Raw genomic sequence first — 17,191 nt, forward strand, 5'->3', positions numbered from 1 at the left:
TTTTGTCATTTCTTAAAAACTTGATTGATTTAATGTTCTGTATAATAGATACATATATGATAGAATTTAAAAAAAATTAACCATCTGCGGTTAATTATATGGAACCCTGGAGCTTCTTGCAAAAGCTGGAGCAGAGGAGATGTGATTATAACCCAGTAAGCAAAATGTTAGCAGTCTGCCAGCAGTATGCGAGCAGATTCAAACAGACTATTGTGGCAGATTGGCATCAACTGCGTCCGCATTAAGCTTGGGTTTTGCTAGCAGAATCTGTCAGCATAAACCGACAGCAGATTGACAGCGGAAATCGAGCAAAATCTGCGCATGCAACCTGCTGACAAATTGACAGCAGAAACTTCACAAAATTTGCGCTTACTTTTATTAATGTTATATAAATGCAACAAAATGGATTATTACAGGTGCTAAATAACAATACTATCGGCAACCCTAACAGCACATGATATCCTGCGTATTATCCCATTTTCATACTCATTATACTATGATCATCCGTAAGATACTGAGAACAACTCTATAATATCTCTTATAGTATGATTCGGTTTTCTATCGCGTGCGTACAATCTCAGAATTTACTCAAAGATACGGTAAAGATACGTACGCTTTTCTATCGCGGGCGTATAATCTCAGGTTTGACGCCAAATATGGAAACGGTACATACGTTCAACGCCATCTGCATATGTTCCTGTTCCGGTCTCTTCCCGCTTGCTCGATGGAATAAGGGATTTCAACTTAGTGAAATCGAAGGTAATCCTTTTTTTCTTTAACTTTTATCTTACATATAATAGTAAATAAAGTTTAACAGACAGATTTTATATATGATTTACGTAATATTTTGTATATTTTTTACATACTTATAAAGCTTTTCTGCTTAGAATAGTTTAAGGTTATATACACAAAAAATGTAAAAATATAACATTTTTAATACATAATTAGTATAAAATATCTTAGATATACATCTCAGATATATATTTCGTATCAACAGAATAGTTTTACAAATTTAGAACGTGTTCAGGAATATCAATACATACATTATCTTTATTATTTTTAAAACGTCTTAAAATGATATATGTATATAAATATATATAACTTTCAGCAGCGTTCTTCGCAGTATTCTTCGCAGTGTTCTCTTCGCAGAGTTCTTCGCAGTATTCTTCGCAGTGTTCTCTCTTCGCAGAGTTCTTCGCAGTATTCTTCGCAGTGTTCTCTCTTCGCAGAGTTCTTCGCAGTATTCTTCGCAGTGTTCTCTCTTCGCAGAATTCTTCGCAGGATTCTTCGCATGTTCTATACAGTGTTCTTCGCAGAGTTCTTCGCAGAGTTCTTCGCAGAGTTCTTCGCAGAGTTCTTCGTAGGGTTCTTTGCAAGGTTCTTCACAGAATTCATCACTGAGTTCTTCGCAAGGTTCTGCAAGGATCTTCAACAGAACGGGTATGTTTTTTTTTCTGTTCTTGAAATTTTTTTAAATTTTATTTTGAGCACTTTGATCGTCATCCATATCTGGGTGACAGCCAAATTTTTACACAAAGGACGTTTTATTAAATTTACATTAAAAGAAAAAAATATAGTATTTAAAGAATATAGTATTTAAAAATATAGTATTATTTATACAATATTATTTATACATTTTCTTTAATATTTTTAAAATAATGTGTCTTAAAATGATATATATATAACTTTCAGCTCGCAGCGTTCTTCGCAGTGTTCTTCGCGGAGTTCTTCACAGGGTTCTTCGCAGTGTTCTATGCAGTGTTCTTCACAGAGTTTTTTGCAAGACTCTTCACAGTATTCTCCACAAAGTTCTTCACAGAGTTCATCACAGAGTTTTTCGCAGGGTTCTGCAAGAGTCTTCAACAGAACAAGTATGTTTTTTTTCTGTACTTGAAATTTTTTTTATTTTGATTACATTTCTTTTTCCTGTTTTCCGATATTTAATTTTTGCATCTATTTTCGCACAGAATGGACAATAAAAAGAAATATGCTATTGTTGAGTTCAAAGATGGTCTGCAAATCGTACCCGCTACTTGGTTAAGTAGTGATTTACAAAAATCAAAATGGCCCAGACATTATATCAGTAACGACAGATATGACAAAGCGGTTAAATTGATGGAAGTACCTGATTGTACATGGGAGGAGCATACTGTCCTGAAAATATATGCGACATCTTGTAAGTAATTTAATTATTTAAAGTTTTTGTAATATATTTATTTTCCATAAATACGATATTGATACTTTTATTTGCTTTTATAGAAAAACAATGATGCTTATATTATGTTTATTTCATATATTATTTTTTCAGCAAACTATGCTGTGGCTCGACAAAAATTGAAATTAGCTGAAGAAATGTCCGACATCAATTCTTGTACCGACGAGGATAGACAGAAACTTTGTAAAAAATCCCGCAAAATTAGAGTGGCTAAGATGCATGATTCCAGTTCATATGAGTATACTAACGATGAAAGCGATTCTGAGCAAGCCATTCTCTCAGACCTTCCCAAACCTCCAATCAAAAACGTCTATAAGGAGACGTCCACAAAAACAACTCGAGTATGTAAAAATAATACAATAAAGTATTCTAAAATTGCCGACACAAAACTGGAACAAAAAAGTACTGCATCTTACAATTTTAACAACATTGAAGAAGTTGATTTTCGTAAGTAATTTTTATCTAAATATGTATACATGATAGTTTTTACAACAGCAATACGATTATAATAAAATTATAATATTCAATGCTCTATTTTATTTTGATTAGATAAAGATTTTATATCAAGAATCATTTTAACCTTGTAATAAAAAACATTATGTATTACATTAAATTCTGTATTATATCATGTTTAATATCGCACATTAAAACATATAGAATAATGCAAAAACAAAATTTTATTGGAATATTAATAGTTATATACTTTTTTCTTTTTTAATTTTAGCTTCACAAAGCAGTTCCGCAATTTCGGAGTATTCTGATTATGAAAATGTAGTCCGACGCAGTCCAAATTTGGATTTAAATTCCAGCCAAGGTTTGTATGGAAATGATTTCTATATACCTTCTATTTTATGTACATTACTAATTTACATTTTATATTCTCGAATATCTAATATATACATATATAATGACTGCGTGCGTGCGTGTGTGTGTGTGCGTGTGTGTGTGTACGTTTATATTTCTGCATGCGTATTTATATTTTCTTGTGTTCATGTACAAAGTTTTTAAAAATTGCACTTTATTATCTAATTTTTAAAGGAAACTATTTTTTACAAATTGCATTAATATTGCATATTTTACTTAATATTTTAACACACAATTTTAATTTTTATGATTTATATGTTTTGTTTTACCATTTTCAGATTCACAGTGTATTGTTAATGTAAATCCTGAACCTGAACGACGGCACGATATAAATAAATGTGTATTCCCACGTTGTGATAATCATGAGTCTGAACGACGGCACGCGCGCGGCGATGTAAAGAAATGTGTAATTCCGCGTTGTGATACAAGTCTTCCAAGTTTGAATTTAAATTCTAAGCGAGGTTAGTAATCTCCGTTTTGTCTTTAATTATTTAATTTGTATGTGTGTAAATGTTTATTTATTTAGATTATATATACATGTATATATGTTTATGTATGTATACCGTCCGTCAATGATTTGCGTTGGATTTGTTATTTCTCTCTTATTCTGTTTCGTACCTCAGCGCCGGTATAGGCAGAGTAAGAGAGACATAACAACAGCACGAGTCATTGACGGGCAGTGTAGAACAAATAGTAAGAAATTTTGTCTTCTATATTATTCATGTTTTTTAGAAATTATTGAACTATTGTAAGAGGCAATGCGTCGCAATCATTCCATTATCAATTATGAAGTAGTGACATTTTTAATCTCAGAGTAAATAGAAACAGGAGGGAAAATATCGATAGTTGAGGCAGGATTTTGACGAACGGAACTACGTCATGGCAGCCATCTTGAGCGTCACTTTGCATCAAACATGATCGGCTCCTGTTTCAGACAATAAATCAACGCTTGAGTAGCTATCTTGAGCATCACTTTATACATTGTATATAGTCACTTCCATCCGCCTGCTTAGTACCATATGTTCCCTCCTGTTTCTATTCTCATTCTGAGCTTCTAATTGGCTATCGCAATTGCTTCACGACTGGTGTCGAGATATTTACATTGCATTATAGAACGCCCTTAAATGTAAATAAATTGGTTTAAATTGTTTGGAAACAATGATAGCATTATTTAATCAGTTTCAGGACAGTGCGCGGAAACTTCGATAGACATTACTGAACGTCTTCATGATGAAAATGTCCCCCCCAACAGACATATGTTAAATACTTCGATAGACATCACTGAACGTCTTCATAATGAAAATGTCCTGCCCAACAGACATATGTCAAATTATACTGAGGGTTAGTATGCAACTGTATAATTTTTTTAATCTTAAAAGTTTCAAATACACTCCAAAATTTCAATATCGACGCTTTCAAAGAAAATCAGCAATTCCATTACATATTTTACTATTTCAAAAACATTTATTTTAAAACAATTTTATTTTTAAAATTTTGCAATCTTTTTGTATTTTTAACATATAATTCATAAAAGTATATAGGCATGTATGTATGTACTCATACACTGATTTAAGTTACGCGAGATTTGCTAAAAAATAAATAAATCTAAATAAATCTAAATAAATCTTACGAAAAACGTTTTAAAAATTACTAAAAATTGTAAGGTTTACGAGATCATTTTATTAAATTTATGAGATTATTTTATTTCATTTTAATATATTGTGACATGAAAACTAAAATATTTATGAAACTACGTTTATACATATATATATACTAATTTTTTAATAATCATACTTTAATACTTTTATGTACATATTAATATATATACAGGGTCTATCAAAAGTGTGGAAACCCCTAAATATCTCGGAAAATATACGTTTTACAGAAAAGTGTTTCCAACAAAAGTTGTAGGGTTTAAGAAGATCTATATACTGATTCTATCAGTTTGACCTTGGATGGCGTCGTCAAGGTCAGGTCAAGGTCACATTGACTTTTTTAAATGACACCCCCTACATTTGATTGCATATTCTTATAGCTTAATTCAAGAGCTTTCCAAAACACTATAATAATGTTCATTTTTATTAAGTACTTTGCGAGTTATGAGGGTTGAATGATAGAGTAGCGCCGGTATTAACATTATCCAAGGTGTACTACATGGAGGTTACTCGCTCGGATTTGCATCTGTTGTGTGTGTGATCCAGCTAACTAAGGCAAGATCGATTCCTCAACATATCCTCATATTTCGCTGAAGTCAAATTGCCAAAAAATTGCTCCATAAAACGTGTATGAAACGTCTCGTTAGTTCCTTCATTTACCGCTATGTGACGCACTACATGCAGTCTAACTCGCATTTAAAATTCAACTAAGAATGTATAAAGCTATCAAAGAACGAGCACCTTCTAACTTCAGCTTTGAGCAAGCAGAAATTAATTGTTATCGTCCAAATACAACGTACGATTAATTAAAATTAAACGTTTTAAAAATGGCTGGCGACTTGTCGGAACGTGAAAGAATCACTATCCTCATGATGCGTGGATGGGGTGATAACGAAAGATCGTTCTCTGATGTCGTTCGATTATTTAATGACACGTATCCGAACCGTCGAATTAATAAGTCCACTGTGTTAAAAACAATAGAACGTTTTAGACAAACTGGTAGCGTAAGAAATCGCTCTAAGTCAGGAAGACCATTGTCTGCAACCAACGAAGAAAAACAACTTGATGTTCTGCAGACATTTATTGAAAATCCCAATTCTAGTGTTCAGAGAGTCGCTCAAACTCACGATATTGCTCCCATGTCGGTTTGGAGAATTTTAAAGAAGAACAAGTTCCATCCATATAAATTGCAATACGTTCAAGAATTGCAAAACGGAGATGAGGAGCGTCGTATACATTTCTGTGAAAGAATGATGGCACTAATAGATGTCCGGCCCATCTTCCCTTATCAAATTGTTTTCACAGACGAGGCAACTTTTACCTTAACGGGAGAAGTTAATAATCAAAATTTTCGTTTCTGGTCAGATGAGAATCCGAATTGGGTGCGGGAAACTCACACACAACATCCACAAAAAATAAATGTATGGTGCGGAATAATAGATGGCTATTTAATAGGGCCGTTTTTTTTTGAAGAATATTTGAACGCTCAAAGGTATGAGAGATTACTTGTTGATCAAATAATTCCAGCCATACAGAATACTTTTCCAAATAATTTCCAAGAAATATGGTTTCAGCATGATGGAGCTCCTGCTCATTTTGGTGCAGGACCACGTCGTATTTTAAATGAGACTTTTCCGCTACGGTGGATAGGAAGAAGGAACGGAAATGAAGGAGGAGAGGATTGGCCACCTCGGTCACCAGATCTAACTCCTCTTGATTATTATCTATGGGGATATCTGAATATATATATATATATATATATATATACATGCATAAATGTAATTTAAATGTGTTGTAGGATTTGATTTTGAACGCTACGTAATTAAAAAATTCCAACATCTGGAATTAAAAATGAGCAATAACCTGAAACTAACCCAAAAAATTTTAGAAAAGGTTTCTAATACCGCACAGATTGCAGAAGAAGCACAGGAAAAAATTGATATTTTTCAACATTTATCACTAAGAGACGAAAATGATTTAGAAATTATGGAACGAAAATTGGCGAATGACATTGTATACCGAAATGAAATGGTAATTATAATTCAATATTAGAAAATATTTGTTTAAGAGAATTATTAAAGAGAATAACAGTTAATGATTGCTTTAAAAATTGAAAATTAAAAGTGTGTGATATAACTTCTTTAATTAGGATGCCTAAGTGACATCCAAGAAGTGTTGTTTAAAAAGCTATACTTTTAAAAACTCACGTTTGAAAGAGGTATTAATAATATTTTCTATTTATTACAGATCAAACAGTTAACACGATTGACAGCGCGGGATATTAAAAATTCATATTTAAATTTATTGAGACAAATAGTCTCAAACAAAGTTGCTGTATTATATAGTTGGCATGGTGCCAAAAAAAAAAGAATTTTTTAAAACAAGTTCTAATCATCAAAAAAAATCCTCCGGAAGAACTAGAAGAGCCCTCTGACTGAATGTGATAATTATCTTGTCAACGTATTTAAATAAGACACGTTAGCGCAAGAGCCAAAGATTACAATTAAGAATTTTGCTTTTTTCAAATTTTGTTCGAGTTATAATGAAAATCTTTATTTTGAGAGAGTTTACGATATATAGAGAATTTACTTTTTCTTTTATTTATAAATGTTATATATATATATATACATAACATATATGTAATGAAGAATAATGTGTTCATAATGTATATGACACATATTTTGAAGTAACGTTTTTGCAATAAAAACATCAATAAAAAATCAAAATTGACATTAATAATCTAATCCTAACCTAACCTAATCCTAACCTATCCTGTTCAATGCGTGAGCACGCGCGCACTTGGCGGTATATATGTGTGCGTGTATAAATGATCTACTGCAATCTTCCCATTTTCATCATTTTCTGAAACTATCCTCCAACTATAGACATTCGCGGAGAAATACTATGGGAGATGCTACCCCGGACATTAGATCATTCGCAGAACGTACTGCGTCAATCGCAGTACGTTTGAGATTGTTCTGAGAATATACACAATATACTTTTGCGATATTCTTAGAACATTCTCAGAATCTACTTGTGCTGTTAGGGAAGTTAATTAGAATTTTCTTGGAAAATAACATATATGTAATATGTTATACCGTAGTTATATCTCATATAGCGAAGGACTAATTCAATTTAATTAAATTAATAATAAAGTAAATGATAAAAGTAAATGTAACTTGTAAAACTTGAGGTGTAATTTATTTAGAATTAAATTCTTGCTTTATGCCTCAAATAGGGAGTACATGAATAATTTTCAATTTATCATATTGATTTCAATCAATTTGTATCAGATATCAGAAATTAAAGTGATAGAAATTAAAATGATAATTACTATATTTTTAGTCTTTTATTCATATTCGCGACTTTATATATATTTCTGACAGAAATTCAATTACGAGAAAGAACAGCTCACATAGCGGTAAGTGAAGGAACTATCGAATCATGCAAACGTTGTTCCGTTTTTGCCATTAATCTACTATCAGAAATTGTGCGCAAATCCTGTTCGATTTCTGCCGACAATCTGTTGTCAAATTGCATCGCACAGATCCTGTTCAATTTCTGCCACCAATCTGCTATGATAATTTTAAACAAATCCTGTTCAGTTTCTGCTATCAAATTATGTCAGCAGATTTTGTAACATTTCTGCCGACATTCTGTTATCATTATTTGATATAACAAATTTTTTTATACAATCTGCAATTTTACTGTCGACAAAAATTTGTAGCAGAAATTGACAAAATCTGTTTGAACAGACTTTGCTGACTGGGAATAGTCCGCTCTCTTTGACCGATAAGCCGCAATTTGGCCGTGTGCCGCGGCCTTATATTACTATCTTAGATGAATTCCACTTACGAGTTAGGTTTCTTTTTCGTTATCTAGCGGCAAGACGTGAAGCTCTTGGAACTATATGAATATTTTATCTACCATGGAGGTAATATGGAGTTCTATTAGAGATATAGATATTGTATGTGGAAACCTGTCATATATCCATAAGAGATGTTCAATAGACATCCATGATGGATTTGTAGATGACATCTACCATGGAGATAATATGGATTTCTATTAGAGATATAATTGTATGTAGAAACTTGTCATATATCCTTAACAAATGTCCAATAGACATCCATAATGGATTTGTAGATGACATCTATCATGGAGGTAATATAGATTTCTATTAGAGATATAATTGTATGTAGAAACCTGTCTTATATCCATAACAGATATCCAATAGACATCCATGATAGATTTGTAGAAGATATCTATCATGAGAGGTAATATCGACTTCCATTAGAAATCTATTCAATATCCACCATAGACATAGATGTCGTATGGAGTTATGGAGGTTGTATGGATGTCCCATTGGATGTCAAGTTGTGTGTTTGTATACATAGGCTCATGTTCTGAGTCCTCTTTTATTAATAAAAGTGTCTCTAAGAATGGCTTATAAACTTTCTGATTGGCTACGAACTATTAGAGGCACGTTTGTCGATAAAAGAGAACTCAGGATATGGGCCATAGATTATAGATTTAAATCCTATTTTACTCTTTTTATTCCTAAATAAAAGTCTTTTATATTTCTAATCAAATAGTTTTTTTATTTCTATCATTTTTTGGCGGTATTCTTTTTTTGCAGATCTTATGGTCCATATTCTGAATCTTTTTTTATTGATAAAAGAGGATTCAGAATATAGATTTATGTATTTTCTTCATATTTCCAGTAATCTTTTCATACAACACAGAACGTTGCAATATTGCGGCAATATTGCAATGTTGCTGCAATGTTACAACAATAATAATAATATTGCTACAATATTCTGTGTTGTATGGGTTCTTGTCTTGCTTTTTCTATCAATAGTGATTATTTTTTATCAATCCAGTCTTCATTTGTCTTGTTCTCCCTTTCTCTCTATCACCTCTATCGCTTTGGCCATTACTCTGCTGACAAGGGGAACACCAGGCAGTAGAATCACCGATTTCAACTTAAAATATATTATACATTTCATCCTCAAACTAATTCGTCGTATGATAATACGATCCTCATAATATACTTCTTAAGTATTCACAAGAAAAACGTGTTAAAAAACTTACGTGCTTGTTATGTAACGAACGGAAAAGATATATTTTAAGCTGGATCTACATTGGTCGTATCGTAACGTCGCAAGTCGTAAGTCATAAGCAAATTGACCAACCATAGTCGACTATTTCAAAAATAATCAACAATGATTGGTCAATTTGCCTACGACTTACGACTTGCGACATTACGATACGACCAATGTAGACCCGGCTTTAGCCCTGTTCTACAATGAGTCGTAAGTCGTAAGTCGCAGGCAAATTGACCAACCATAGTCGATTATTTAAAAAATAATCAACAATGATTAGTCAATTTGCCTACGACTTGCGACTTGCGACTCAATGACTAAGTTTCCACCGAGAGTTCGAATCGAGTCAAAGTTGGGTCAGAATATGGTCAGAGTCAAGTTGGCTTGCCTGTTTTCACCGGAGTTGATCAAAGTTACATTAGAATTCCGGTAAGGTTAAACGTTACCAACTGTACAAAATAAAATAGTCAATTACAATAGTATCTTGATATTAAAGTTATGTTAACTGTCATAAAAACATCATGAATCTGAGAGCGCTAATGTTAATTTCGCAGCATCAAAATAATATGCAGAAATTGTTTCTTATTTTACAAGAGCGGCGACGAAAATCAACACAAAGGATACAGCGCAAATTTCTCTTGTTGGCAACACTACAATTAACTCGACCTTCTCGTTTTCACCGAACTTCATTTGGACCCTACCTTAAAATTTTATTGCGTAGAGTAGGGTAGGGTAGGGTTTATTGGTGTTTCCATAAAAGGTTCACCCCAACTTGACTCTGATCCGATTCGAACTCTCGATGGAAACTTAGTCAATGTAGACTCGGCCTTAAAGCCATTCTACAATGGCCGTAGCATAAGGTTGTAAGGTGTAAGACTCAAGAAATTGACTAATCACAGTCGAGTATTCTCTTAATACTTGACTGTGATTAGTCAATTCCTTAAGTTACAACTTTAATCCATTAATTCTACTGCCATTGTAGATGACGTGTTAGATTTAAGGCTGGTTTATAGAGGCCGTAACTGTTAACTTATGCCGGAACCGGTAAAATTCAATATTGGAATTTCAATTGCTTTTGTTCACGCTGAAAGCATGAATAATATTGAACTTTACCAGTTACGGCCTCTATAAACCAGTCTTTAGGCATCAACATATAGAATGGACTGCTGATGGAAGGGGAAGGGGAGCCGCACGAGTAGAATGAGAGGCAGATAATATGAGGTCACATTCCGTCTTTTTCTGATAAAGCCTGATTGGTTGGTAAATACTGCTTCTTTTGCTGCTGATTTTTTACCAACCAGGCTTTATTAGCAAGAGACGGAACGTGACCTCATATTATCTGCCTCTCACTCTACTCGTGCGGCTCTCCTTCCCCTTCCATCAGCAGTCCATTCTATAGGCGCGTTTTCGTTTCGCTATCACGAGCGACCAGAGGCAAACAAGACCGTTTTCGTTTCTGGTTGTGACGTCATCGATGCAATCACGTGAGCCGTGGTAGCTGCTACCGCGCTGCCATGATCTCGAGGATGATAGTGCGGTTGTGGTAGGTTGTTTGGCGCGAAGTGCGAAAAGAGAATGAATGTAACGGGTCACCCACTCTTCATTAGCAATTATTCCTATTTTGAAATGAGTTATTCTATCCTTCAAAAAGAAAAGGACAACTCTGCTTGTGGGTTGTAATTGACAAATATTCACAATGTGTGATAAATCGTCATCAATCACTTCCATTATACAAAATAACACAGATAACCTCACATTTGGATCCATCATGATCATGATACATGAAGCAAACCGCTAACGCGTTTGCGCATTGCCTGCTCGAAACGTTTTTATTCTCGGTTACTATTTGTGACGTCATATCATCAAACACGAACCAACCGCTTGTAGCGAGGTAGCACCAACGAAAACGCGCCTAATATGTCGATGGATTTAGATAACGGTGTAACGTAACATGGGACGCATAACTAATACACCGCATATCATGAACGACGACGGTTCGAATCTTTTAAGATTTTGACTTTTGAAATTTTTTTTCTTTAATCTACATTGAATTGAATTATTATATTACATATTTTTATTATTTTAATATACAAATTAATGTTTTAATTATAAAATTATTATATTTAAAACTCATTGAGAGATTTTATTTAATCTTAAAACATGTACTCTTGTGAATCTGATATATTTAAAACTCATTGAGAGAGAGATTTTATTTACAATTTGTTTAAACCCTAAAACGTGTATTCTTGTGAATCTAATCGATTAAATGCTTTTATGAATAATATATTTTAATTATTAAAAATATATTTTAATTATATATAAATATATTTTACTTATATATAAATTTTAATATATATATTTTAATTATATATAAATATATTTTACTCATTGAGAGAGAGATTTTATTTACAATTTGTTTAAACCCTAAAACGTGTATTCTTGTGAATCTAATCGATTAAATGCTTTTATGAATAATATATTTTAATTATTAAAAATATATTTTAATTATTAAAAATAAAAGTCTTTTTTACATACAATGAGTTTTATGAAAAGAGATATAAATTTTCTTATTGATTTTCTCTGTCTACTTTCCTTTTTGTAAAATGTTTATTGCATAAAAATAAAATTGATTAATAATAATTATTATTAAATATTATTTATAATTTTCATTGCATAGCAAATAAATAAAAAGATGAGTTTTAAATATAATTTTATAATTAAAACATTAATTTATATGTTAAAATAAAAATATATAATATAATAATTCATTTCAATGTAGATTAAAAAAAATTTCAAAAGTCAAAATCTCAAAAGATTTGAACCAGCAATACTCAAGATGTTAGTTATGCGCTACATCGCTTCCTGAAAATTTGTCTTTTTCGTTTGGTATATAACAATCGTGTAATTTTTAAACACATTTTTCTCGCGAATATTTGAGAGGTGGGTCGTATTATTTTACGACGAATTAGTGAAGGATGGAACTATAATACATTTCAGTTTGTGCGAAATTGATGATTCCACTTCCTGTTCAACATTTTCCATTTGGTTCAGTGCTATTTAATACTTTCTGGTATCATTCCTTTGTATTCATATTAGCTTTTGTGTATCCCATTTGCTTCTTTTTTGTCCTTTTTTCCTTTTGCATATTGAGTATTTCAAATGTGAAAATAATTCTTACTATAAAATTCCTAAAGTCCATTAAAATTCCGAATCCGATCCTCTGTATGTCCTCACATCTAGTATCGACGTAATGTGTCGTTTGTCGTTTAGTATGTGGTCTATTTGTGATTTACTTGCTTTCTAGGACTTTCCATATTCCTTATACAGGATGGACCAAATGTCTGGATACAGTCGAATATCTCGTATAGAATGCATTTTAGAACAAAATGCTTTAGACAAAAGTTGTAAAGATTAAAAAGATGTATTTAACTATAATATCCATTTGACATTGGCGTCGCCAACGTCAGGGCAAGGTTAACTTGAATTTTTTAAATAGAACCCCCTATTTCTCATTGCATATTCTTGTAGCTCATCTCGAGAGCTTTTCAAAACACTATAATAAATTATTTTTCTCTCAAGTAAAGAGAACACATAGTTATTTCGAAGAAAAAATATGTAATTTGCAATTAACAAATATTTTTTTCTTAAAAGTAACTATATGTTTTCTTTACACCAATTGATTCCTCTCATTATTTACTTTTATTTTGTACATAAAAATATTAAGGTAAAATAATCGAAAAATGAATATTTTACAAGATATTTTACGGTTTATGTAAAATTATGAAATGATTTCAAGCCTTATAACTCAAAAAGTACGCGTGGTGAAGGCTCCTCCCCTCCCCAATCACTGCTTTGCCGTGCGCCGCCATTATGTTACAATCAGACCGTCTTCGCCGTCGTGCTTCTAGTCACGCGCATTGGCCGATCTTCTTTATTTAATTTTTCGTTAATTATTGCGACAATCACAAAACAATAGAGGTCCTTCCTTCTTAATTTGAGCCAATCTACCTCCTTATTTCGTAAAGTCAAAAATTCTCTGACACCCTTTATAATTCGAAAGATACTTAATAAAAAATATTTTATTATAATAATAGTTTTGAACAACTTTCGAAACTAAAAGATTATGCAATGGAGAATAAGGGATTTTATTTAAAAAATATAGTCGACATCCATATCTTTGCAAGTTCACTCAAAGTCAAACCAATGGTACCATCTTTTGTCCCCCCTCGAAGCTTTTATATGCAACATTTTTGCTTATCTTACTTCCCACAGGGCACAAAGACGTTTAAAAGACGACTAAAACTGGATATATTTTCGTCAAAGACGTCTTTTAGTTAGAGACAATAGTCGACGAAAAGTCGACTAAAAGTCGGCTCATGACCCGAATTTAGTCACTAATCTGTCAAGCCAAAAAATGACTAAAAGATAACTAAAAGACGATTAAATCATATCATAATTTTTAAACGAAACATATATATTTCAATCCCTAAATAATAATATAATTTATCTATTTCATATAAAATTTTATTTAATTTCATAAAAATTTTGTATAAAAATTTTATTTATAATTTATACTTGCACTTTACATCTTAAATAGATAATGAAAAATTATTTTCGATTATTCGCCGGACATTTACTTGTCCGACTTATAAAATCAATTTAATATCTGAAACCCGTGCTTTAGATCAGAAATTAAATTGAACAATTGTTGTGCCCGAAACGGTACGGGGTGTGGGGTGCAGTCGGGAGATATAAATATCTCAGGCCGTCGAAGGAGAGGAGTTGAGAAACGACTGTTTTCTTGTATCAATTAATATTCTTCTTTTCTTTATATCAAATAAATTGTAGATTTATTACAAGTATCCATTCGTTAATACAAGTCTGTCTTATTTTAGAGTCCTTATTTAGTTGAATCCCTTTTCTGCCCTTGCCTCTATTCCGTGTAGGCTCAGTAATTATTCTGGCGTACTTAACTCGCAGTTGCATTTGGTTACGTTGCACTTGGTTTTCGACTGTCCGACTGTCGTCGTGCTCTCGCGGTGGTTCGTATTTAAACTCTTGTTTTGAGAGGGTTTTTGAGAGGGGACCGCTTAGTAACATAGCCATACGGGGTCATGGTGCGGTCAAGTTAAAGTGCAAGCGAAGGTGATTCGATGTCGAAATCCTTCGTTGCACTTCCGTATTTTTTGGCGAATTCGCGCGTGGTACGCTGAGACAGCGATTCTATGAGGTGAATGTTCGCTGTCCCATTTACCAATAATATTTTATGCTGACGCTTACTTTATTTATACTTTATTTATACTTTAATTATATATATGTACTAATACTTTAATTATATATAGGTTATAGTCTGTGAGACTATAACATCCCTCCCCCGTTAAAAAAAAAACGGAAGTTGAAACGAAGTTTTTCTATAATTTTTTGCGATTTTGAATATAATACAATGTCTTTTCCCGTTTTACAATGTTGATTATAATCGTTTCTTACATCTAGCTTATTATCATACCCTTTTTTGTTTTTAAAACCGTGTGCTTTTATTTCTTTTCAGTATTGATTTAGGCATTCCATACGATTTGTCAATTTCATCTACTAATGTAACAACAGTTGGTCGTTTAGATTTCCTTTTCCTATGTTGGATAACTATCCATGCTATTAATGCTATAATGATTAAAATAGTTATTCCACTAGAAGTCGTTGTATAAATGAATTGCTTTTGTTTAAAAAAGTTATTGTCGTTGTTGTTCAAGTTATTATTAATTTCTTCTAATTTATTACTTAATCCTTTTAATTCTTGTGGATTATTTATTATTTCTTTAAATTCGTAATCGTGATTATGTTTGTCATTAATTTCTGTGATTGTTATATTGAACTCTGGTAAAAATGTTTCTATACTCGTATTATATGTAATTGTTTCTGTCTGTATCGTCATGTCTGTAGTTATTAGTTTACAGTTATCCGTGTAATCCGACCTGTGTTTTCGATTATCTTTTTATACTCAGGATGATCATTACATTTTATCGTGATCTGTTGCTCGAATGATGTCGAATATAACCAAGAGTGCGGCTGTTGTAATGTGATCCATATTGCGCGGGTCGCTTTTTCATGGCCTATATTACATTGATTGCGATAGTTTTGTCCTTGTACATAAATTTTCGCTTCGCACGGTGTATTTTCGTTGACATGGTAGATTGATTGATTTTTGTCGCATAGATATAAATTATTATTATTTGTACTTTCGTTTAAATCTTGTTTTCTTAGAATTAAATAGGTACGTGTTTCTTTATTTACAGCAATCAACTTATTAGCTACTTCTGTATATACAAAACTATTTTCGTAGTTAGGTGTCGGTAACGGAATTACATTTAAGACGTCAAACATTGGTTGTGTAATTAATGGAAATTTTAAAATTGTGTATATATTTGTTTTCTCGCAGTACGCGCTTACTTTCATGTAATTTTCAATCGTTAGCCATTCGTCAATTTTTATTTGAAAAGGAAAATATGCTCCTTGTGGTAACTGTAGTACTGCTTCTTTTAGATGTAAAATAATTTCATTTATCGGAGTTAACAAAGGATGTATTGTGCCTTTACATGTACATGTGTAAGATATTCTAAAATATCTTTTGCATCCCTAATTAAATCATTTATCATTACTATGATTATGGTGAAATGTTCGTCTATCTTTTTCGCGCGTAGTGTATTCCCTAATGTAGTGGTTCATTAATTTACCGTTATAATCTAAAATGTTTTCTAATTTATTTAAATGAACTATAGTGATGTTCAAGACTTTGATTTGATGTTTCGCGGCGTGTTCCAATGTTTGCTGGTTATTCTGTAATAACTGTATCTGTTCATCTATTAATTTCCTATCGTTCGCATCCATAATTCCGAATAAGGTTTTCGTTATCGAACCTATTTCATCGATAAGACCTCTACGTTTAATTGTTCGAGTCTTATATAAGGTATTTATTAATTTTATTATTTTGGCTAAGGTATTAGAATCATTGTTAATTATTTTTTTTAAGATTGTCGCAAGTTCGTTGGGTGCTTTTTTCGAAAATTGACTCGGTGCATATTTTGCTTGTTTGTTCAATTCCCTGATGCCCTCCTATAGGTGCATCATGATATTCTGATAATGTGTATGTTTTTATATTATCAGTGTCTGCTTCTTCTTCTTTTTCTATCTTTAGAATTTCTTCATCCTTTTCCAGGGATGGTTCCGGTATCGCGTTGCGACTTAAGGCGTCGGCATTTGCGTTTGCTCGTCTGGCCTTGCGTATGATTTCGTAATCATATTCTTCGAGTTTTAATCTCCATCGAATTAATCTCGATCCGTGGTCGTTTACATTGAACAAC

At 32.2% G+C, this 17,191-nt stretch overlaps 1 protein-coding gene across 4 annotated transcripts in view; it reads left to right on the plus strand.

Annotated features, from left to right (window-relative positions):
* The window catches only part of LOC112637342, a 46,520-nt gene continuing 29,329 nt past the window's right edge, over window positions 1-17,191 (plus strand). Inside the window, exons 1-10 of one of the 4 annotated variants that reach the window (XM_025406787.1) lie at window positions 30-759; window positions 1,109-1,440; window positions 1,693-1,871; window positions 1,968-2,176; window positions 2,309-2,662; window positions 2,940-3,029; window positions 3,358-3,540; window positions 4,259-4,420; window positions 6,533-6,765; window positions 6,982-7,346. In XM_025406787.1, coding sequence (XP_025262572.1) covers window positions 1,969-2,176; window positions 2,309-2,662; window positions 2,940-3,029; window positions 3,358-3,540; window positions 4,259-4,420; window positions 6,533-6,765; window positions 6,982-7,113 — 1,362 coding nt within the window. In that variant the 5' untranslated portion in view covers window positions 30-759; window positions 1,109-1,440; window positions 1,693-1,871; window position 1,968 and the 3' untranslated portion in view covers window positions 7,114-7,346. The other 3 variants (XM_025406788.1, XM_025406790.1, XM_025406789.1) reach the window with 3 other exon arrangements.

The sequence above is a fragment of the Camponotus floridanus genome, unplaced genomic scaffold, assembly GCF_003227725.1.
Source record: "Camponotus floridanus strain SB8 unplaced genomic scaffold, Cflo_v7.5 scaffold154, whole genome shotgun sequence".
Classification (NCBI taxonomy): Eukaryota; Metazoa; Arthropoda; class Insecta; order Hymenoptera; family Formicidae; genus Camponotus; species Camponotus floridanus.